This window comes from Haliaeetus leucocephalus, unplaced genomic scaffold, assembly GCF_000737465.1.
Source record: "Haliaeetus leucocephalus isolate CR32 unplaced genomic scaffold, Haliaeetus_leucocephalus-4.0 Scaffold144, whole genome shotgun sequence".
Lineage (NCBI taxonomy): Eukaryota > Metazoa > Chordata > Aves > Accipitriformes > Accipitridae > Haliaeetus > Haliaeetus leucocephalus.
Window position 1 is genome coordinate 238,750 of NW_010972580.1, and position 24,899 is coordinate 263,648.

The 24,899-nt window shown below is 41.0% G+C and overlaps 1 protein-coding gene across 6 annotated transcripts in view; it reads right to left on the bottom strand.

Annotated features, from left to right (window-relative positions):
* The window catches only part of NSF (N-ethylmaleimide-sensitive factor), an 83,816-nt gene that overhangs the window by 49,814 nt on the left and 9,103 nt on the right, over window positions 1–24,899 (bottom strand). For all 6 annotated transcript variants that reach the window (XM_010561310.1, XM_010561311.1, XM_010561313.1 and 3 more), the window contains 6 exons: window positions 20,469–20,554; window positions 13,797–13,896; window positions 11,040–11,079; window positions 7,051–7,217; window positions 5,745–5,852; window positions 5,025–5,100 (listed from right to left, as the gene is read on the bottom strand). In XM_010561310.1, coding sequence (XP_010559612.1) covers window positions 5,025–5,100; window positions 5,745–5,852; window positions 7,051–7,217; window positions 11,040–11,079; window positions 13,797–13,896; window positions 20,469–20,554 — 577 coding nt within the window. The remainder of the gene's footprint in view (window positions 1–5,024; window positions 5,101–5,744; window positions 5,853–7,050; window positions 7,218–11,039; window positions 11,080–13,796; window positions 13,897–20,468; window positions 20,555–24,899) is intronic.

Here is a 24,899-nt window from a genome sequence, read left to right on the forward strand (position 1 = left end):
CAAACGTTAGCCAGGAGGATGCACTATGACAAGGACGCCAAGGGTAGTATACCAGAAACTCAGCTTACTTAGTAAACTATTTTCCCAGCCTTTCCAACTGTCCAGTTCAGGTATTTCTTGAGCCAGGTGTTGCTCCTATGTATTTAAGAATCCACAGTACATTTCTCTGCCACAAGTTTATGGAGGTCCCCTTGGACCCATATACTTAGTACCCAGAGTGCCCTACAGCATCTAGCTCACCATGTCTGCTACTGGCTGCACAACCAAACACCTCCTTTCACATGTCTGCGCCAGCTCCTACCAGCTTCATTTCATGTCCCCCAAATCTTATATCTGAAGAGACAGTAAAAACTCTCGGTACCCACTCTCTTTCAGGCTACCTGGGATGGTAATAGGTTTGTCCTGTATCCTCCTCAGTCGTGCCTTTTCCAGGCAGAGCAGTCCTCACTTGTTCTTCCTTCCTTATGCAGCAGCTGCTCCACACTTGAGCACCCTTGCTCTCCTCTCAGTCTTCTCTGTTTCACTACATCCTTTGACAGACAGGCAGTGCTTTGTTTGTATCTTAAATACAGGTACAAAGTTATGCTCCGCTTTGTTCATATTCCTTTATTAACAACGTGTAATAATTCTTAACAACCCTGCTTAATAATTCTTAACAACAGGGCTCAGGCTGCTACTAAGCACGGGTCCAGCATTTCTTTGAAACTATCACACCTGGGACCTTGGCCCAAAACAGCAGTCATTTTTGACTGAAGTTAGGAGCATTTTTCCTCCCACGCATCACTTTACATTTATTTATAGTGAATTTCCTCTGCCATTTTATTTCTTAGTCACTGAGCTCCATAAGAGCAAGCTTGTCACCTCATTACTCAGTCTTTTTTCCCGTTTATTCAATAATTACAATGAAAAGCAAAGGCCCCAGTAGAGATTCATGCTGAACTCTACTGGAACTGGCTATTTACTTCTACGCTTTCATCACTCACCTACTCATGCAAGGACCTTCTCTCTTACAGATCTCTGGTTAGATTCTTTTTAAAGAAACACTGATAAAGAACTTTGCTGGAAGAGCTCTGGAAAACAAGCAGACTATGTCAGCCCTTATGCCTGTGCTTTTTGATTCCCATAATGAACTCCAGTGGGGTCATGAAGTAGGACTGCCCTTACAGAAGACAGGCTGACCCCTCCCAGTGTTATCATCTTTATATAGATATCCACTAATTTAATTCTTTATTACAGTTTCTGTTGATTTCTTCTGTACAGATTTCAGGTTCAAAGATCTGTAGCTCTCCAGACCTTCTCTAGAATCCTTTTAAAAACAGACAGCACATTCGCCATCTTGCAGTCCTCAGATACCAGAACAATTTTAAGCAAGGTTACACAAAACAATTATGAGGTCAGCTAGATCCTTTACAGCTCAGAAGAATAAAAGCCAGTCTTGGCAAACCACTACGGTTCATTTTGTCTGTATGTTCCATGACCTCTTCTAGAGCTACTTCAAGTTCAGCCAGATCCCCTAAGCACAGGTTTTTATAGTCTCCATGCAATAACTGCCCTCCTTTCCCTTTTGCTGATGAACCACACGTGTTTCAGTCTTACAGAGCTCCTTACTCCCTTTTCAGAGAAGTTTTAAATTACTCAGGGCATTTAGGAAGTAGACAAGAAGTGCAAATGCTCCTATAAGAATACTGCTGAGATGCTGTCAAATCCATGTAGACTTACCTTAAGTTTTACTCAAGGGAATTTATAAACAAGCATTGACACTCTTATCAGTTAGACTGACGCTTCCAAATGGCTTTCAGCATCATCACTTTGCTTAGCTACCAGAAAAAACAACAGTAGTATAAAAATCCAGAGAGAAAACAAAGACTCTGAAGATTATCCTTAACTCACACGGAAATTGGATGTCTTGTATTTTCTTAGACTTACACAGTGCTTTACAGGATCAGCCCTGAGGACCATTATCTCCCCTAAAAAGCCAGTCATGGCAAACTACAACTGGCATTGCTACATCAGCATTTTGCTGATTTGTTCCATAACCTCTTCTAGGGATACTTCAAGGCAAGCCAGACAACGAGCTAGCATCTAGAAGTCCAGTAAGTACACTAAACAAAAGTTCTGTGTTAGCTGAATTAGACTGCTATTAATCTTGGTCTAAACACAGCTGGAATCAATATTTCAATTCCAAGTGCAGCAAAACAAACAAGAACATGCCTTTAACTAACACATTAGGGACACCATGGTAGTATGTATAACATATAGTACTAATACACAGTACCATGCAAGGCACAGTATGCATTTGACTCAATGATTACTGTGCATTTATTATCTCATTGCTCCACTACAGTTTTTAGATCAGACCACTCACCCAGGGATGTTCCTCTTCCTGTAGAGCTTAGCCTACACCCCCCCCTTCTGGCTGCATCTGATCACAATAAAATTCTTGCAGATTTAATTAAAATATCATCCACCGGTTTTATAAAACATAATTTTATGCTAAGTATAAGAAATAGAATTTACTTTTTTAAGTGATTACAATTCTTTTCTGTTGAAAAAAATAAAGGCCCTTTATTGAAGGGAGTGCTCAGTGATGCTTACTTTACTTCTGTCTCCTCAGAATTTAATTATTCAAAACTTTACAATTCTCCAGAGAATAACAAAGCACATTAGGTAGCTCTGGCTCAGATCAATGAGGAGCTTAAATAAAGTACCAATCTGACAGAAGTAAACTGAGGCATAAACAACTCTTTTGTCTTGTCTGCAGACAATGAAATTGAATCACAGTGAAGGATTCCTATTTCCAATCAATCAGCTCTCCCACAGGACCACTCTTCACACCTATACACACTAGGAGGAAGATCACAGGTCATTATATGGATATTAACAAAGTAAAATATCACTGCTTGCTCTGATGCAATAAATTGGATTATGTTAATACTCACCTCAAGCTGTCCTATCAAAACACAGTAAAACTAAACGGGCTGTAATCATGTAATCACAGGTATGAACTAATTGTCCATGCAAATTTCATTCAGTGCTCTTAAAACTTGCATCGTTGTTAATATGCTTAATTACAGTCATCTACAATTCAGTCTATGGACCTCTGAAGGGGTTTTTTCAGTACAGATGACTGGCTGCACTTTCAGATAAAAACATCCACAAAAGATGCAAGATATGTGATTACACAACAGCCTCACGTCTCCCCATTTTCTGGAGCGACTGTAGCACGTGAAGCAGACAACTACAGAACATGGAGTCACAGCTTCGCATTTGAGGGAAGATGGCACTTCAGGGCACCATCAAAACTCAGCCTCTGCCACAAGCTCCTGCAATGCTGAATGAGTTGAATTCTACTTTTCCTAAGTGGCTACTACCCTCAGATGTTTTATTTCTGTAATAAATACTCAAAGTACTGAGCATTCACAGCCAAGCAGAGCTGTGATTTGAAGCCTACTGCAAAAATAATAAGTATTAAAACTCAACTGAATATTCAACTGAGTGCTCATCTGAGCTGGCCAGGTTCACTGAACTCCCACTCACAGCAGCCTCCACCTGCCACTTCTCATCTGTGGAAGAGCAGCAGCAAAAGGAGAAGTTTTCTTAGCTCACAGACTCCAGGAAGAGGAAACAAAATAGGAAAGGAAAATGAGAAAAAAGAAAAGCAAGAGTGTCTGTTCAAGTACAGGACTTGAATCACACCCAGAAAAGAACGCCTAGAGCCATATTACCAGCAAGGAAGATATTTGCAACTGTAGGCTTGCCAAGTGTCATCCACTTCGTACAACTGATAAGAAAAGGAAAGGAACAGCCAGACTAACAGAGTGTGTATCTGTTCTGCAGGACAGCTACCATGGTCCCAGAGTACACACAAAGCAAACTGCAGGGAAGGGGCCCTCACTGCCCACTTTGTGGTCCAGGCCCCCATCATTCAAGCTGGTGGCTCTATGACAACACACCAGATTCCTCCCTAGCTCTCCACCAGTTTCTTTCTAAATGGATATGTGGAGGACACATCAATTATTCCCCAATTTCTTTGCTAGTAAAGTCTGAAATTGTACATAACGATTTGTTTTGTTGGGGTTTTCGAAACTGCCTCTTTAAAAAAAGTTCATAGTTTTGTTAATAATCTTGCTGTGTAAACAATTAAAATAAACACAGACAATGAACCCACTGTGCTGTGTTTTGCAGCTGTCATCAGTTTCTGAAGAGCAGGACTTTCAGAAGTCAGGAAAATTGAAGTGCTCTTCAGAAGCTGTCCTCTCTCCTTGAAGAATAGATTTCATTAGAAAAGGGATTTTCAGAAGTTTTGCACTCACTTTGAAATTTTGGCCACACATTCAAAAAAGTTCGCAATTTCCTATTTCCCTGTTGTTTTAATTAAATTCAATTAAAGTGGTGTTGGCTTGTTAGTGTCCCTGAAAATATCATTTTCTGATGTTTAAAGAGTTAAAATATTTCAACTAGTTGCTGACTTTTGCTGAAGCTACTGTTCCACGTTGCCTTTCTAATCTAGGCCTAGGAGTGCAGGTTAACTTCTCTACTCATCTGACTAGACTTACTATTGTCAGAATCTCTGAAAGTCACACTCACTTTTTCTCCTCCTAGCTCTGTGTCTGTATATTTTAGATACACCGTGGTGGTAAGCATGGTATAGAGACCCCCAGAACTGCTCTAGTACGTTGGTCACTTGTGGAGCTTCATACTGGGAGGACAGTGACTTTTATAAAGCCCTTGTTTAGAGGCAGCAAAGTCTGATGGAGGGATGGTGTCTTCTCAGTGCAGTGCTTTTCAAGAGTCCTGAGCATCTACAAACTGCTTTCCAAAGGGTGTGACAGGTTCCTAAGGGATCAAATCCAGTCATCTGGAGTTTAAACAGATACCTGGGAGATATTTTGAGATGCAGTTTTCAATGGGTTAGGTCAACTGATGTAACCAGAAAAACAAACTTTGAGGCTTTCAAGTCTCTGAAGCCTGAAAAGCAGCAAACGTCAAGCATTATTTATCTCTTTGGATACAGTAACACTTACCGATCAGATTGAGAGAGGAATTCTCAGCTTTTTCAAAGGCAACTTGACTGTTTCCAAGAATTAAACCAACCTCAATCTGCAAAAGGGAGGGAAACAAATAATTACATTAAGCTATTAGGCTCAACTTCAGATTGCTCCTTAGGTATCTCTGAGCACATCGCAGAAGGCAAAAAAGAGCAGCAAAAGCTCTACTACAAAAGTAATTGGGAAGAATGTGAAATACCAACACCTCCTCTAAAACTATTATCATTGAATGCACAAGCTCATCAGGTATAGTAAATTGTTTTTTTAAAGTTATTTGTTTAGTTCAAAACCAATTATTTTATTTCAGCAAGATCTAGCAAGTAAAGAAGAAAATAAAATTATGTCCTTTCTACAGAAGGTAAAATCAAAACTGGACTTATCTGGAAGACAAAAAGGCTCAAGTGAGGATGCTTCCATGAATTAGTACCTAAAGACCAGAAGATATTCCTTGTATCTTCCCCAGCTCTGCACTTGAGTGGGTGCAACTCTAAGCTCTCACCTGCACAAGCTCAGGAGACTGCATTAAACTGAAAACAATTCTCCTTATCTTCTCTGAGGCAAAAGACGCAGCCAGATGAAACAAATGTTCAACTTCTCCAAATGCAAGTAACCTAAATTCATCCTTACAGCAAGATCTGATCAGTATTTGAATCTCTGCAATCCCTAGGGAATGAACATGAATTCCTGCAAGCCTACCTTCTGCTTTTTGCTTGCTCCAGACTCTCCTTTGAGAATGCTGGGGTCCATAGCTTCCATGTCCTTTACCAACAGGCCAAAAAGTTTGTCATTAAAGCTGAACACAAGCTGTGGAAAGAAAAAACAGAAGGGGATTTTAACTCATTAAAAATCTAAAAAGGACTTTGATAAGGCTACTAACATTTGAAGAGAAAGGGGCCTGAAGACTTAAGTTTACCACCCAACAAATTCCACGTAGTTTTTACCCTGTAAAGGGCTGGTGTACTGAACATGTCCTTTTCATGTCCCATACTTAAGAGTAACAGAGCAAAAGTTGCAGAACATGAAGTCAATTGGAAAAACTCAAAGAAAAACTCTCCTTCCAAGAAAAGCTTCCCTTCCCCCACCTTTTCTCCCTGGCTAAATGTTCTACATCATTCCTTGACATTTTCCTCTCACTTTAAATATTGGTGCTAGGTAAGCAGAACAATTTAGCTCAAACCTTTTTGATCTTTCGCATTTCAGTTTGACAAGGATACCTAAAACATAGTGCTGGAGTAATGACAGACAGAATGAATATTACAAGAAGTAAGGTCCATCCCACAGAAAAGCAGGCTGTCTCTGCACTATTCCCTTCCTCCAAGATTACATTCGCCACTGATTTGAGATTCAGACCCTGCAAGTTGTAAACTACTATGAGTGACAGACCTTGACCTGTCCTGAGAATATGGCAAACCAGAGGCTATCACAGATGTTCACAGGGGCAGAAGCCCACCTGCTGCAGAGCTGAGAAGGCTCAGTTATAGGAACATTAGCTTTCAGAAATCCCCAAGTAAAATGCTTCATACCTATTTTACTACTGGAGTCCATAGAGTAGCAATAAATGTTACAATAAAATACACTGCGCTTGAAAGGTGCTACTGAGAATTAATTAAAACGGGTGTTCATTTTGATCTTATATAGAAGGAAGACACAAGTGACTTCTCAAAAGACTCCAGAAGCTGCTTATATCCAACCAGGCCACAACGGAGAGAGAACACAGCTCTCTCAAGCCTTGGGATTTTCCTCACAATGAAAGACATATTTCTTTAGATAAGGAAAAGGCAGATTTTAAACCACTCTGCTCATGCTTTTAGTGTAAGTCACGATGGTTCAACTTTGCATAAAGAAACCATTCACACAATGAACAATTTCTGCCTATTAGCTGTCCTTTGCAGCACAGAGTCAGTACGTGGGCATTCTTCAGTATTGTACATCACTGTAGTACAAGCATGCGCATGTTAATTAAGAACATTTTGGCCTTAAAAAAACAAAACAAAACCCACACCTGCTGGCCTACTGAGAAGGCTTGGCTGTTGAACTGCTGGATGAATTCAGCAGCCATCTTGTCTGTGTCGTAGGGGTTGGAGTCAATGTTCTTCTTCTGCAGAAAATCTATCTCAATTGTCATTGTGCCAATACACTGCTTAGCCTTGTCAAAAGTGTATAAGGAAACTGTTAAAAAAAAAAGAAACAGCACATTTCAGAACAGCAAGAACCTGCCGCAATATATTAAGCGTACTGTGAGTTTGGCAATACACATTCTTCCATTCAGAATCAGTACTTAATAAAATTGAATATATTATTTCTGATAGAGACCCTTATTTCTCTTACATCCACATTCTACTACAAGATCAAAAATACAGCAAATGTATCTCCACTGAAAATACCTGCATTTCTTTAAAAACCCTAATAGTCTCCTTTAAAACAGCTCAAACACCATACAAGCTTTGGGGGATAAGGACAATGAAAGCAAATCCACACATGCTCTAGTACCACAATAGCTCTATCTACATCTACGGGTTTGGAGGGCATGTCTTCAGAAAGCCCAAAAGCAAGCAATAAGAGTAGTCTTGCCCAGAAAAGCAATACAAGAGGTCATAACTGCTTTTCTCTAACAACAGACTAACTAGCTCTTTTCCAGATCAGGTAGCAGAAAGTTAGATTACCTGCGAATTCAAGTGCAGTAACATAATCTATCAGGCTTCTACAGCCCAGAACGAAGCATCAACTTCCCTTCATCTCTGACACAGAGGAAATAGCTGCTACCCCAGAGGTGCACTTGTGCCTATCCTAACATGCCCCAGGTTACCTTCAGCAATGCAGAATCAATTGAACAGCCTTGAAAACAGGACAGAAAGCAAAGTGGCATGGAAGGTAATTCACAGTCACTGCCAACTGCACCTAATCCACACAGGTCTTAAGTTACATTGCATCAAAAACAAGAGGCCACTTAGGGCTGTTACTGCTAGAGGGAAGAGGATAGAAAGTAAAGAAGAGCCTGGTCCACAACTTCAGGGATACTGTCTCAGCACAATTGATCAGAAGGACAGGATCTCACAAAGCAGACAGTCCTAATAATTCACAGACTGGACTGCAGCAAAGGACAGAAGCAGATGTCTCTCCAGAAGACTAAGGAACATTATAGGTTTGCTTTGAATCCAGAGAAGAAAGTCTCATCTGATACAGAAGTCAGAACTAAGAGTAAAGCAATAGCAGGTGAATAAGAGAAATGTGCTTCACACATAACCTACTATTTCCTATCAAGCCTCTTGGCAGTAGAATGGTTCCAGAATAAACCTGCAGACTACTGGGAAGATGTGACATCACAACAAGCATCCAGCATGCTATGATACATGATTAATTCAATTTAAGAGAATAAAGAGAGCCTGTCTCTTCCTTAAGTTGTTACGAGAAGACACATAGGTCATCACAGCATGCACTTTTAACATCCTTCCTGGTATAAGAATAGGCCACTAGAAATAAGCTGTCAAAGAAAGATCTTCCAGGAAATAGGGATAAAGATGAAACACCAAACCACTTCCTGAACTGAGGTATATCTATTATATCAACTAGTTCTTTCAAAAAGAGCTATAGCAGCAGGGTTATCGCATAAGCCATAGCTTATGAAGGAGAGACTTTGGTCCTGCAACAGGATAACATGAGTTGTTCTTACCTTGCAGGTCACTTCAGGGCAGTTAATTCCTTTTACTTGCCTAATCTCAGGGCTTTGTCAAACAAAAGCTTCCCAAAAGAATATCAGTCCCTGGATCTGGTCACATCACAGAACTGAGGTGTCAACTGAATATCAGTAGTGCTTACATCAAGGACTGAATGCTGGGGGTGTCTAGTACAGAGATGAACAGTAATGCACCACTGGTGATGCACTCCAGTAAGCAATATACAGCACCAGCTTCAAAAGCCTGTAACATCCTAGAAACAGAGAGGCAGGCTGAGAAGGTAGCAGTGACCTCCCGGTGCTGAGAATGCAGCTGAGGCAGCCAGCCCCTGACTCCAGATGTGCATCTCCAAATGTAACACAGGAACTGATGAAACTGAACTGCACTCAATGCAAGACAACTGCATCCACTCAAGGCACCCAACCTTTCCACAAAGGCAAACTTACAAGATTCACTCACCTGGAAAACCTTTACCATATCAATAGGGGCTTAACAGGACTCAGCTTCACTATACCACTGAGCAGTGGACTGAATTTAAAACTAGCATTTAAAACAGTTTTCACATTATTAGGTGAACAAGACAAAAGGAGAGCCCTAGTAAATCACTAGTTTTATGAATACTTCTCCCTACCTGTAGAATAGCTTTACAAATCCTTTAGACTCAGCAGGGAGTCATATGACATTTAGTCACTCTGCATAAAATTATGGCATTATTTTTCTTAACACATGTTCCCACATAGTTGGTAAGTTTATAGCAAGGTCTAGTACAAGTACAATCACAAATCTGCTCTAACAGCTAATCATGCTGAATATTAGTGTTTCTTTCCCCAAATAACTTTAGTACTAACAAGCATTTATCTGTAAGCCAGCTGGCACATATTACTGATCAGCAACCAAACAAGCATGAGAAATCAATTTATGGGTCTCCCCCCCTCATTTTAGGTTATTCTTTAGTTTAAAAAACAAAACAAAACAAAATCAGCTAGCAAAAAGAACTGGCTTCCAAGCAAGATCTGTGAGGTGTCTAGTTGTGTAGAGAGGCAAACTGACCCACTCTAGCTTGTCACTACAAAAAGAGATTCACAAAGACATCAGACTTCACACTCAAGTACTGATCCATGCCCAGGAACGTGCTGAGACCAAAGGAGCTGGGAAAACAAACAGCCACAGAGTGAGCTTCCCTAACAGTATCTCGCATCCACAGCTGCACCACTTCTCAGTCTATCCTCACTTTTTGACACAGGATGCAGTCAGTCACCAGCTCTGCCCGCAATCCTCAAATGAGAGGAGAATTCCTTGGAATCACCTTAAACACCTCAAACGGAAAAACAGTGGCCTAACGAACAGTTTGCTACACCTCAATGACCATGAGCCAGCCAACCATTAGAGCAGGCTTCATCACAGAAACCTTGTCAAAGAAAAGGATAAGATGGCTGCCCCCAGGAGCACACAGGTCATTCCTGATGGTCAAGAGGACATGATCCATTACCCTGATCTGCTGCTGCAAAGAACATGGAGACCTTCCTATTACAAGCTGCTGCCAGGAGTTTGGTCAATACTCCAGAAGCTACAGACACATGAAACAGCAGCACCTATAACTGACGGTGATGCCAATTGTTCATAAATCAGAGGTAACGGTGACAGATAGCACGAATAAATGAAAAAGAGAGCATGCAAGCTGAGATGCAAATCAGACTCCTCTTTGAACATTGGGAAAAGCTTGTCAGGCTCAGTTAAGACTTGAAATTGGAATACAAATCTGCAACTTGCACAAACTCAAGATGGCATCCCTTTCCCTTCATCATACTGCAGAATATTCTAGTCAGTTATTGGTGAAAACATCAGTGCTGCTCCCAAAGCTCATCACTCCAGCTACCCAGAGCACACTGCTGGCTTTTGGCAACTCTTAACACTAAAACTTCCCCATTCTCAATACTCAAATTTAGATGCCAAGAATATCCTCAATGACAACAGCTGTTTTCTGTTTGCTGATAAGTGATTTCCAAAGCCACAAGAACAGACTACCCAGGACACGTTACATGTTCACATCTGCATGTGGACACTGATGTCCCATACAGAGCTATGCTGATATACTAGTAGTCGTCTCAACAGTCAAAATAGTCCTCCAGGTTTTGAAAATGTTAAGAGACAGAAAGCCTGCAGATAACGAGAGCAACTCCCGTTCACTAATGAGGGCCTCATATTACCTGGGGAGGGCTGAAGGATTGGAGATTTTCCAATTTAGTTTCACTTCAGTATGGAAACATGCAATTTAGCTTTTATAAACACGTCATGATCGTGCTGCTGACTGACTTACCATCTATCTCTTGACCAATGGAAAGGCCAGCCCATTTTCTCTGTAAAAACAAGACAAAAACTTCAGAAAACCTGTCATTCAGTAGAACAAATGCCCACACAAAGTCAGCATCCACACTCAGAAAAGCAGGCTCCCCATGAGAACCTTGAGAAGCAGCAAAAAAGGGCAGAATAGGTTTTTACAAAGACCCCCAAATTAACAGGAAACAAGTCAAAAACATGGAATCATTTCCATTAGTAATTCTATTTTCTGACCTCAGGAGGTTGTTCTATCCAACCTCCTTCATGTTATTGGTCACCCCACCATCTGGGAGACAGAAGTTATCATACTGGATAGGGCTTTTCGTCATTCTGCTCATTTTCTACCACAGCTTAGGTGCTGATCACACAACAGGTAGTGCAAGAGGCAAGAAACACGCTCCATGATCATTTTGAAAACTTATATGTACTAGTTGCAGAAAATCATTGTCATGTGCTTTAAGGTATAATATTACCTAAATCAAAACTTGTTCAGAGAACTAGTAAGAATTAAACTGTTCAAATCCTTTAGGTCCCTTCAAATTCCTTTAAAAGTTTTGTGCAGCATAGAACTGCATGAGAAGTGGGAAATGGTTCAAAAATTATGTGACATGAAAATCCATGACCTTTACTATGCCAACAGTTCTGGCGTGATAATTGCAAAAATGGTATTTTTCCAATGGCTCTTGTGTTACAGATTGGATAGTGTGTATTCACAGTCCACATCTCAGGCTATGCAGTATTCACAGTCTCTTAAATATCTAAACCTTAGAGAGGCAGGAATCACAAAAATATATAAGTATCATTACACAAGGCTCTGGTAAGATCACATTTGAAACGTTGTCCTTTACCACCATTTATGTTTGGCTTTTTATCTGCAAGGAACAAGACTGGGTGAAGGAATACAATGACCTTTTTTAAAAAAATTAAAATTTCCCCCTATACACCCCCTCCAGTGTGTTCACGGTTCAAGCTTGAGGAAGGAATTCCCTTGGCATAACAGAGATCGACCTGTTAGAAATCATAGACCTGAGCAGGAAGTCTTACATGTATTCCAAAGAATACTGGTATTCCAAAGAAGGTGAAAACAAATTATGTTTCCATATTTAATCTCATGCTTCACAGCTTCCACTGTTTACCTGCAAGGCCAGGAATAGTTTTCCCCCTCCCTTTGACACTCCAGTTCATCAGCAAAAGATATCCTAAACTCACCTTCATCTGAAGAACCAGACACTGGTGACCACAAGGGCAAGAATGGTAGGCAGGCACACTGGTACTCCTGCAAACACTGGGCTTTGCTTAAACCCCCCAGGTTAAGCCTATGAAGCCTATCACCAAATTTCAGGACAAGAAGGAAAGCTGTCCAGGTTCTGCTAGAAAGATTAGTTAGGATCTTCTCCGTGGCAAGAGATATAGCTCAACTCCTATGTTCATTTGGGTGTTTTTCTGCTAGGAAGTTTGTTATCACTGCACAGCTCTTCATCTTTTGGGCTCTGCAGTATACAAGATTTTTCAGGGCTTTTGGTCTTTAAACCTGAGTTAAGATTATTACAGAGTACATGTGGTCAACAACTTTATGTGCATAATGAACGCACAACAAATAGACTTTCTTAGAGGTCTTAAGAGTTTGTGTCCACTACATGACCATGCATGAATACATAAGGTAAACGCACATTTTGTGCAACACTGGTTGCAATTACCCAAGGCTTCAGGAAATACTGGAAATGAAAACCCAGCATCAGGAATACTCAAATAAAACATTCATATACCAGTAGCTGTAACACTACCATAGTCACTTTTTAGAGGTAGGCAACCTACCTCATTCCATAGCAGAAGAGCTCTCCTGGCTCTACAACAACTACTGGAATCTACCATGAATGCATCTACTTTAACCCTGTGATACAAATATCTTCTACTGATAACTGCTTTTCAGTTTGGGCATCACAAATCATAGCTAGACATATGGTTAACATAACATCCTCTTCACCCTCTCATCCGGACAAATCTGAATTTGAACATGTCAAAAAGCAAAAAGTCATTTGGGGGCCTATGCCAAGACATCTGTTGAGGAAAAAAAGTCTTGCATTTGCAACATAGAGACTCAGCTTCTAGTCCAGTTACTAGCAGGAAAATACAAAAGCATTAAATCAGTGACCATGATTGTTGCAGTTTTACATTATGTGACTCACTGTGTAAGGCTGTTAAAGGCTACAAGATTCATTTTTCTATTAGAAGTTAATTATACTAATTATTTATTCTAACCATCATTTAACATGTGATAGCTTAATTAAGAAAGAGAAGACAAGTTAAATCTATTTTATGTATTTCATTGCACTTTTCATCTAGTCAATAAAAATCTCCAGCAGGTCTTTAAAAGAGCAAAACAGCAAAGAAAACCCTTTAAAGTCAAGGGAAATAAGGGAACAATAAAAATTCACAAGGAATAGCAGACATTGCTTTTCTTTTTGAAATAGTTTGTTTCTGCTGGGTTTTTAAAAGGTTAAATTACACATTGTCTAGTATCTTTATCCCACCATGTGCTAAAAATAGATCAAAATAATATAAGCAAGTTTGCTTCAGTTATAGTAAAAGTCTCCTTGAACTTTTGCTGTCAGAAATCAAATTTGCAGCATACATTTACACAGATGTCTCCCTCCAATTAGAAGTTAACCTTCAATCCTGACCTCAAAAGAGATTTTGCTTATTCTATACCAAAACAGTAAGTCAAACCATATAGTACCTGGGGCAAGCTGAACGCGATGCTGCCAGGAACAACTGAGGAATGCGTTCTCAGCGTGAAAATGTATTTGTGGTTGGGAGAGGTCTTCACAACAACATGTCTAGAAGAGAGAAAAGTATTTTACTTTGGTATATACTGAGCAGGATTTTGCCTTGCTCCCAGAGCTGTGGAAAAAAACAAGCCAGCTTATATCTGGTCCTATAAAGAAAAAAACAAAAGCTTTAGGCCTACACTATGATGCAGGCACACAGCAGTCTTTCACAGGAGTCCATCATCTTCAGTGATACAACGTGATCTCAAAGCCCAGCTGCAAGACATTGTACTAATAATTACTGTTTACATTCCCCCACCAGTAGCCCTTTACTTCAGGAATTGCACCATACAAATGTGAGAACACCAAACTATAACCACAAAGACCAAGGCTGCTATATCTAAAAATCGACACTGGTTTCACATCTCAAGCATCTAACACCAAAACATCAATATTTTGCCCCAATACAAGCAGTATCCCCCAGCTGTGATTTCAACAAGAAATAGATGCAAAGCCTACACAAAGATCTTAGTATATTGTTTAGAAATTTGATCGCAGAAAAAATGGAAGGAATTTCTGTACAAAAAGTAAAATCACATAAGCACTGAGGCTGTTCCTCCTGTTTGCTAGTGACCAACAGATCTTGAACTCAGACAGCATTTGAAGACCAGAAACACTGTTATAAAAACAGAACAATACAGTCAGGAGCAGACACAGCAGCAGCAATTGCATGTGCCTGTCTATCACTCTCAGAAGACAAGCTGTTGGGAACAAAGATACTCAAAAGCTGCTTATAGTTATCCTCAGACTATGCCTGATAGCTCTCATCATGTGATAGGCAGACTTCTTTTTGGCATAAGAAAGCAAAACAAGAGGAAGGTGGGATTTGTGTGCACTGGTGGCAGGGGCGATAGTGGAACCAGGTTTTACCTCATCTTCTTCTTCACAGCTGCCTGTACTTTAACTAACCATAGGGTAAATGAGGCCACGAACTCATGTGGTGTTCCCCTCTTACCAACTCTCCTACCCACGGTCAGAAACTAAGAGCTAGATGAACTATGCTAACAGCCAAGGCCCACGCTCCTGGCCATCCTCCCTCCCTCCCTGGCAGTGAATGTATTACATGCACATATGCTCTGTATATCTTCATTTGCATATGCACAGCGAATCCAGCACCATCCAAAAGCTGATCTGCTACATACGTATACATTGGCTACATCGTGTATGCTTAACAGGTTCAGCCACATGGTAGGAAGGAACATATGGCCCTTTGAGACTAGAGGAAATGTGTGGCCTGCATAGCCAAAAACACTAGACATCACTAGCTTTAGCCCAAACACACAGGGAAGCTTGGAAAACCTTTCCATGAACTGCCAGCACTTGATAGCATAGCAGGGTAAGAACACATTTTAAACATACCACACAGTGATACATACCTCCTCTGTCAGGTCGGCCAGTGATTTGACTCTTCACTGGTTCTGGCCCTAAATCACCCATTAGCTGCCTAAAACCCCAGCTGTAAGGACATGCACCCTTCCTTTTCCATCTCCTCCTGCCCTAAGCATAAATCCAGAAACCCGTTATAGGTGGTATGGTTCCTTATAAATCTTACAGTGGGATAGCAAGACATTTACTGGTGCTTCATGCTGATCAGGGAAGGTTTCTGAGGACTGGGAGAAAGCATATGTCACTTCTGTCTTCAAGAAGGGCAAGAAGGAGGATCCAAGGAACTACACGCTGGTCAGCCTCACCTTAGTCCCTAGGAAAGGGATGGAGCAACTAATCCTGAAAGCCAAACATATTAAGGGACAAGAAAGTGACTGGGAATAGTCAGCATGGATTTAGAAAGGAAAATCAGGCCTGACCAATACTATAGTTTTCTACGATGAAATGGTGAGCTCTGAGGTTGGAGAGCGAGCTGCGGATGTTGTTTATCTCAATATTAGTAATGTTTTCTACACGGCCTTGCACAACAATCCTTATAGACAAACTGATGAAATATAGACAAGGTAAGCAGGCAGTGTGGTGTATTGAAAACTGCCTGAACCACTGGCCTCAGAGGGGTGTGATCAGCAGCATGAAGTCCAGCTTCAGTGTGCTGATTTTGGCTGGGATAGAGTTAATTTTCTTCACAGTAGCTAGTATGGGGCTCTGTTTTGGATTCATGCTGGAAATAGTGCTGATAATACAGAGAGGTGTTTTTTTATTGCTGAGCAGTGCTTACACAGAGTCAAGGCCTTTTCTGCTCCTCACCCCGCCCCACCAGCAGGTAGGCTGGGGGTGCACAAGAAGTCGGGAGGGGACACAGCCGGGACAGCTGACCCCAACTGACCCAAAGGATCTTCCATACCATATGATGTCATGCTCAGCATATAAAGATGGGGGAAGAAGAAGGAAGGGGGGGACATTCGGAGTGATGGTGTTTGTCTTCCCAAGTAACTGTTAAACATGATGGAGCCCTGCTTTCCTGGGGATGGCTGAATACCTGGGAAGTGGGGACTGAATTCCTTGGTTTGCACATGGCTTTTGCTTTATCTATTAAATTGTCTTTATCTCAACTGACCAGTTTTCTCACTTTTACTCTTCTGATTCTCTCCTCCATCCCACCACAGGGGAGCAAGCAAACAGCTGTGTGGGGCTTAGTTGCTGGCTGGGGTTAAACCATGACATTCAGGCAGTTCACTAGTGGTGTACCTACTACAGGTGTCCATCTGGGGCCAAAACTATTTAAACTCTTCATTAATGACCAGGATGATGGGACAGAGTGCACCCTCAGCCAGTCTGCAGATGACACACCTGCTGATTGTGCTGCCATTCAGAGGGACTTTGACACAGTGGAGATATGGGCTGACACAAATCCCATCAAGTTCAACAAAGGAAAATGCAAAATCCTCCACCTGGGGAGGAATAATCCCATGCACCAGTACAGGCTGGGGGACAACTAGCTGCAAAGTGGCTTTGCAGAAGACGACCTGGGATCCTGGTAGACAACGAGTTGAACATGAGCCAGAAACATGCCCTTGCAGCAAAGATGGCCAAAAACATCTCTGGCTGCATTAGGAAGAGCATCGCCATCAGGTCAGGGAGATGATCCTTCCCAGACTGAATGCTGCTCCAAGGACTGTTTAATTTTAAATTGAGTAGCAGATAAAATAGAGAAGCTTTCCAGGAAGCCAAGACTGAAATCAGGAGGTTTCCAGCACAGAGTGCATCAGCCTGAGTAATTCAAATTAATATCAATACACAACCAACTGGAAAGCAAGGTAATACATTGCATAGTGCTAGACAAACATGCCTGCAGGCAAAACACAAGTTCCAGCCATGCTACTGGAATACCTCACCGAGAAATACACTTGATGACAAGTAACACCCTACTAGAAGCAGCTCATCAGACAGTGAAAGACCCAAGATTAAAGCTTCTTAAGACTGAGATGGATACTTCACAGTGCACTGTTTGGCTTGAAACACAACAGTGACTTTAACGTGGATAGATTCGGCATCTCTGCAGGAAGAAACAAACTCCACCACTGTTGGGTTTCACTTCAAAAAAGCTAAATGCAAAAAAATGAGGATACCTAGTAAAAATACTGTGGGGTTGGGGGGTATCCACAAAGATTTGATACAAATTAAAATTACTATATTGAAGCATACCATTCACCAAAAACATTTCCAGAAAACCACAAAGATAGCTGAGCCTGACAGCAGGCAAATAGATGCCAAGAAGAAAAAAAGAAAAGAAAAAACAGGGGAAAAAAACCCAGCTTTCTGAAAGAAATCCCTAGCCAAGTAAGATGATTAGGAAAGGTCAAATCCTGACAGGTTCTTTGAGAAAAATCTGCAAAACACACAGGAACAACCATGTTTCTTCTCAAAGACAGCAGGAGCAGGCAGTTTCCAACAGGCTGTAAGCAATCTATGTATTAAGAACGTTCAAAACAAGGCAATAGCAAGAAAAACTAAATGAATTTTCCTACATTGAGGTTCACCAGGAAGGAGCTTGGAGAGCTCATGGAGACACATGGGGGAAATCTCAACCTCATTAACAGCTTCTGCTTATAAATGAACAAAAGGAAGAACAATGAGTCACCAGGGCCAGATATCTCCCAAGAGCTCTAACAGATGAAACTGCTTTTCTAGTTCATGTGTAAAGCTTCGCCTGAACTATCAGAACAAAAACATGGCTGTGATGCCAATTCTTAAGAAGGGCTCCAGACCAGGCCCAGGAAACCATCTGTTGGTAAGTCTGCTGGCCAGGCTGAGCAAACCAACAGAAATTATAATAGCTAATATTAACCTGCGTGTCCATTAGTTTTTATGTTAGTGAAGAAAGAGCATAGCTTTTGTAAGGGAGAGAGGGTAACTTACTTATCTGTGCAAAGGTGCCACTAAGCATCTGAACAATACGGGCAGATACTCCTTTGGTGCATGTTTGGAAACCCATGTAAATTACTCAGAGTAAGGCTCCTCGAGGGCTCTTCAGATAACTAAACTGGCATGAGAAAAGAGGCATGGTCTTCCCATTTAAAAGGCAGGAATAAAAGGTAATAATAATTAGTCAATTCTCAACACAAAAAAAAAATTGCCATTGAGATAACCTGCCCTGGCTTCCTTCCAGACTGTTGTCCCCTTCACTACCTGGCTGTTTTCAGTTATTTGTTTCTCTCTCCAAAATACATTGGGAGTCCTCAAGATAGAAGTATGTCACAGGAGCTTAAGACAGCGCAACTTATCAAACCAACATGGTACTATAATAAAGCATTGCATCCCATGAACTCATGTGTCACAAAATGGTGATTCATACTTGTCCAACTTACAGGATGCGGAAAATAAAGCATGAAAAGACCTACAGTAGCATCCTGGGGAAAAACGATCTCAATGATCCAAGGTCAAACTCTCAGCTCTACACCGTGAGCACCAAATGGAAGTGTTAAAGCAAAGCCCTTTGTGTAACTGTTACCAAAAATATTCTGTGCAGCCAGTCATGGTTAGGATGATAACAAACCAAATCTGCTGACTGCGTGCAACTTACTGCAGCAGATCATAAGGATGGTCTTGCTCAGTACATCTGCAATGCAGCAGAATGACTACATCCTTCAGTAGTAGCTGAATATTGTGATGTTTCTCTGTACTCTAGTCTTACACTTTTCAAAGCGATTTACAGCATCTGCTCACAACCAAACATATGCTGCTTTCTTTATGAGCCCCAATTTCTAGAAATAAGCAGCTCTCTCGGGAAGAATCAGTATAGCCAGAATCATGGCCAGCCTGCTTAGCAGGCAAGTCTTGGGATACTGCTTCCTGCATGTTTTCACAAATGCGATGAAAGAGGGTTCTCAGAGTGAAAGCAAAGCAGCTGGCTGCTGCAGATCTGGAAGCTGGGTCCCTCCAGCACATTCATATTCGAGGAAATTAACATTTTTATAATGCATGAGGTACAATGCTCAGTTCAGGTATTTTTGTAAGTCAATTACTTTGAAAAAAATCTACCTGGGGAAAAACATAATTTTAGGAGACCAGGACACTATCCTGTCCAAGCAGACACTTTTGCCTGCTTCTGACTCTAAAAGTTGTGCTTATTTGGGGTTTTTTTAGGGGGAGTGGTTTTGTTTTGTTTTGGCATTTTATACTAAAGTTGGGCTTGTGAAGTCACCGTTCAGTCACTCACTGAAGGGCCGGGACAGCTCTCTAGGGTAGCAGCACAACAGACTGACAGCACAAAAAGAGGCAAGTCTTAAAACACATTGCTCCCTTCTTCCCTGCAGTTCAGAGCTACTTCGTTCTCCATCTTTAGCAGAATTCATCTGGGCCAGGTATTTTATGCTAAGGCCCTAAGTGTATCATTCAGTATCTTTTTTAACATTTTTTCCTATTTTTCAAAGCCAAGCTCTTCCGCCTTCCACTGCATGAGATACTCTCTCTTTCTGCTGAAATGAATTACTTCTGTCTACAATCTACATACTGAAGTCTTTAAGAGAGCTACCATACAGCTGCAGCAAAGCAAGGAAACTAATTATTTGAATTGGCTTCTTTTAATACAAAGCCATTCTGTGTGGGCTGAGCTGAAAAATTAATGTGTTTTCTACCTTTCTCACAAAAGCAAAACCCAGAGTCAGCTTCTATCAGTCACCCCAGAATTGTAATTAAAGAATCCAAATTGTTGTGCCCACACTCTGGTTGCCTTCCTCTTTTGTTCTTGTGCATGAAAATCCCTAGAACAAGAGAGAGTTTCTACTGACTCTGCTCAGCACTCCAGTATGATGTGAAAGTGAGAAGATGCCCCGAGTAATGCAATTAAATGATAAAAATCTACTTGAAATAGTTCAAATATTCTATGTAACAGGAGCAACAGCAAAAACAAAACCAAGGCCTGAAGTCCTTCATTAAAATAATGATTACAATTAGTTAAGCAGATCCAGTTCCCAAGGAAGAAATGCTTCGGAGAAAAATTTACCATTTTTTTAGTATCTCCAGGTCTGAGAGAGAGGCACATTTAAAGTTTTGGTCTCTAAATATGCAGAAGTTTTGTTAATTAACCTACTGTATTCACCTTCCCAAATCTGAAATTTCATTCCACCTCCATCCAAACTTTGAAAACAATTCCTTTTTGGCTGAAAGTTGAAAAAGCAACAGTGCACACTTACTGCCCAGATTGGAAGTCCTTCTCATTCACCACAGCACAGTTGGTTAATGACAGTTCATCGGTGGGACATCTTGCTGCTTGCATAGACTACGAGAAAGAAAGAAAGGAAAAAACTGTCAAATAAAATTCTGTTTTTCCTTTACTAAGCCAAGCCTCAAAGCTTCTGTAAATCCATAAAACACAAAATAGGTCTCATGAGTACTGACATACTCTGAGACCATAGCCCACTGGCATTGACAAGCTCCTCCCCCTCTTCAGGGTTTCTCCAAACACTTCTATGTGTCACAGATATCTGTATCCAAAAGCTCTGCATTTTGTGAGTATAGTACACCTTATATTTTCTACCATACCTACGAAAAATACTTTAAAATTACCTAGGAAAAAGCTTGCAAGGCAAATGCTGTTAACTCGCTAGCGAACCCTGGTGTTCATGCAACTTCCCTGAACCCCACCACAAGCCAGCAGGTAGCAAAGCATTCACTGGAAGGCATTTCTTGCCAAGTAACAAGACAGTGGGACATTTTGAAAGCTGATAAGGCAAAGCAGCCTAGAGACAGACCAGCTCCATTACAACCCTGGGTAACCGTTATGTTGTAATGCTGTGCTGGGTTGCCCACTGTGTGCAGAAAAGGGGCTGGAATAGAGATGTTACCTTTCTTCTTCCCTGACATTACTCAGAACACTGAAATTTGACCACATCCATTCTGGATACACCTACTTTAAACACCACAGTACAGGGCAGCACTGAAAGTCCGCAGGAAGGTTTAATTCTCAGCCAGTTGCTATCCAACCCCACAGAATCTCTCTATAAAACTTCTCAAAAGAAATATCATGATGCAAATATTTCCTACTCTATAGGAAACATCACAGATCAGTACCAAAAAATTAAGTTAAACAGTCAGTTCCAGCCTATCATTATTAAAAAAATTACTGCAACAAATTTTGTGGGGGTGTCCTACCCCCCTCTTTTTTTTTTTTTTCCCTAAAGTCAAAGGAGCAATCCTATTTCAAATTTCAAGAGTATCTGTTCAATTTTTTTCCCCTCCATCATTACTCAGGAATCAGCAGCTAAAATAACCAAATACTTTCACTCTCAGCCCAGGCTGCCCCATCCCATTACAAGGCAGTATATAGCATATAGGGGGAGTGCAGCAGAGGAACATCAGCCCCATCCTACATCCCTAACCCCATTTGCTTCTGCAGAATGATTCCACAAAACAATGGTTGAAAGATGAAAATTGGGTCCAAAATGCCTCTAGAAGTGGAGAAAAGCACGGAAAAAGCAAGATGTTTCTATCATTAGCTATAGACTGAAAAAATTTAATTTGGAGAAAAGCTAAACTTGACCCCCCAGGATGTTATTTTTAGAATCAAAGCACAACTATTTTCTTTGTCAGATACAAATTTGCAGGCAGTGCAACAGAAACTATTTGTCAGTGTCAACCTACTGCTAAAACCAATTCAGAATGGATTTTATCTTAAGACGCCCTTAAATCCCAGCAACAAGAGAAGGAAATGCACTGATCCTAACGCACACATCCAGATAATTTCCCAAGAGTTAACAGCCTGCTCAGCCTTTCTCCCCCTACCCCTCTGGGCCATCTGAGAAAAGAATCAGAGAAAATTCATCTCCACGTGGACTGAAGCAAGCCTGCCCTATAGCTCAAATCAACTTTTTATGTTGTAATGTAATTCTTCTAGAGTACTTGCTATTTAGAAAAGGACTAATTCATTATTTTTACTGACTAATGCTCAATTGCCCTTGACATGTGACAACAGAAAAGGATTCCATTTTCAGCTTTGAAACAGATTTATCTACCTGAATCTGAAGCATAATAAGAGACTCAATTAAATATTCTTGTAATAAAAAATATATGACCATCAGTGGACTTCTGAAATACACAACCTGCCTGTTAAGGCTCACCATCTTTGGGTACTTCACACGAAAAAGCATTCACCATTTTATCATTTCTCCTTCCATTTGCAAAGGGACTATTTTGTGAAGGGCATGCCCTGATAAAACGCATTAAGTAGGATATTTCTGGAGAAAACTGAACACAGAGCTCATGGATTAAACCTTTTTACAGCACTAGTCCTCAACTGCATTTTTAATCCTTACTGACAAACTGCTTCCTACATGTCAACAGCAAGCACTTGGCAAATTTGCCATTCTTCTGTGTTATTCCTATCTGTGTTTGGGAACGTGCAAGCCTCACTTTAAGGAAATGCATAAATATAAAGGAACTATTTCAAATCCAGCACCAAGTGCTCCTTTTGCAAGCTCCACAATATGACAGATGCATGGCAAAGCATCCTTGGGTATCTGACACGTGAAATAACGTAGCTGCTGCTGCAGCAGTATCAGCACTGGCTGTGCTAGCCATCCCATAGTCCGGCGCATTCTCCTTCTGGGGTGTTTGGCAGAAGCCCATTTCTCCCTTGGCAATGATAAACATTTCAGACAGCATCTATAACCTACACTAGACTCCCAGCTCTCTCTCTCTCTATATATATGCCATCCTCAAGCTCCAAGATTCTGCAGAACTTCAATACGTTATCAATATACACAAGTGTTTTTAGCATAATACAGCTCATGCAAGAAACAGGTGTCAGTGGACGCAGGTTTTCATGAGCATACAAGGGACAGTCTGAGGAAATCTGGTCATGTAAGAGATTATGATTAATCTGGAAAGCACCCAGTGAGGAAGCTGGAACACACTGTTCTAGTGAATTGCAGGGTCTTTCTCCTACCTCCCCTCTCCTCACCCCAGTGCTCATATCCCCAGAACTACTGCTCACAGGGATTCTTGTCTGTCTCTCAAGCAATTGAGCTGCCGCAGCAAGAACGCAGGCATTGGCTGCTCCTAAATTTTTCCAGCATAAATGCAGTAGTCCAGAGCTGTAACATGAGCCACCAGAGCCTGGAGGGCTGTGACATGCTGGCGGTAGTACTGTCAAGGAACACTTTAAGCTCTTTTTGGGTTCCAGCTTCCCAGGACACCAGCACAAGGACTCCCCGAACCCTGCACCCTCTCTCCTCTCTGCCATCCAACACTCTTATTGCCTGCACTTGCACACCACACATCAGGGAACAGAGGAAGCAAAATCCTTAGCAGTATTTCTAAGAAATCTTCAAGTATATTTACACAAGCGAATTTTAAGCTAACTAGTAGGTTACTGCTAGCAACTAGGCAAGGCAACATAAAGCTCAGCTCTAGCAAACCACTAGAGCAGATCTTGCAGCTGACAGTGAATGCCATCTGCTGCAGTTACACTGCTGTCAATACTAGTTTGAAGGTGACACATATACATTGTCACAGGTTGCAGTTACACCTGTGTCCACAATACAGATATTTTAGGATTAAAGTAGCAATAAGTGTCTTCCCTGCCTCCAGTTATTGTTCTGGTTTATGCAAGAAGGAGACTCCCAAGACCAGTGAAGTTCTAGGGAGGTGACTCCACATCTGAGACAGTGCCTTCATTCTAAAGAATCCTCAGCTAGAAGCATTCATCATCGGTCATGCAGTATCCACTATTAAATCCATTTCTACGCAGAGGTCTACTGCAATATTCCTTCTGTTTACCAAGAGAAAAATGAGACCACATAACACACTGATAAATCTCACACTGAAAGACAAATGTGAAGGACCTTACCTTTGGATTTATGACAAAGCAGTAATGTTGCCTCTACTCCTCTGCTACTGAGCTGATGCTAACCATGAAAATACAGCGCCAGGAGGCTCAATGATGCTGACATATTTTACTTCTACAAAGTAAAAGTTGCTTCAAAGAACAAACAAGTTCATAACAGAAACAACCACCATAACATCTGATCTTTCAGAGATTTTTGTTTCAAAGTTGCATGGATTCCAGTTTTCCTCTACAAAAATATGAAACTGAGTTCTTCTTGCATTTTAGGAGAGCTCAGCCCAGAAAGCAATCCTAAGTTATTCGGATATTTTCATACATACATAAACCACACCTTTTCTCCTTCTGAATTTCAAAACAAGCATCTGAAGCAAAAGCAAAACAGTGCTGGTTTAAAACATGACTAGGGAAAAGAAAGAATAATAAAATCTCTGGAATATTACACATAGTAGACTATATTACATTGTTGCGTGGGCGAGCACATAGTACAAAGATATGGTTAATATTTGTGAATTGTTACGGCTGATGATAGAGGAAGCTAAAGAAAACATGTTTCCCATTACTCAGACCCCACAGGAGATAAGCTGGTGGCACATAATAGAAGTGCACTACTACCTGTCAGTTGTTAGTGAAGAGCGAAAACATTAAATGCCATGGCAGAGATGTTCTTCACTGGAAACAGCTTAACTCGTTTAATTTCCTAATCCTACACACGAGATTATGAAACAGCTTCTAAAGCTGAGGCAGGTTTTGTTCTGTGCACTGTTTCTACATGGTTTGTGTA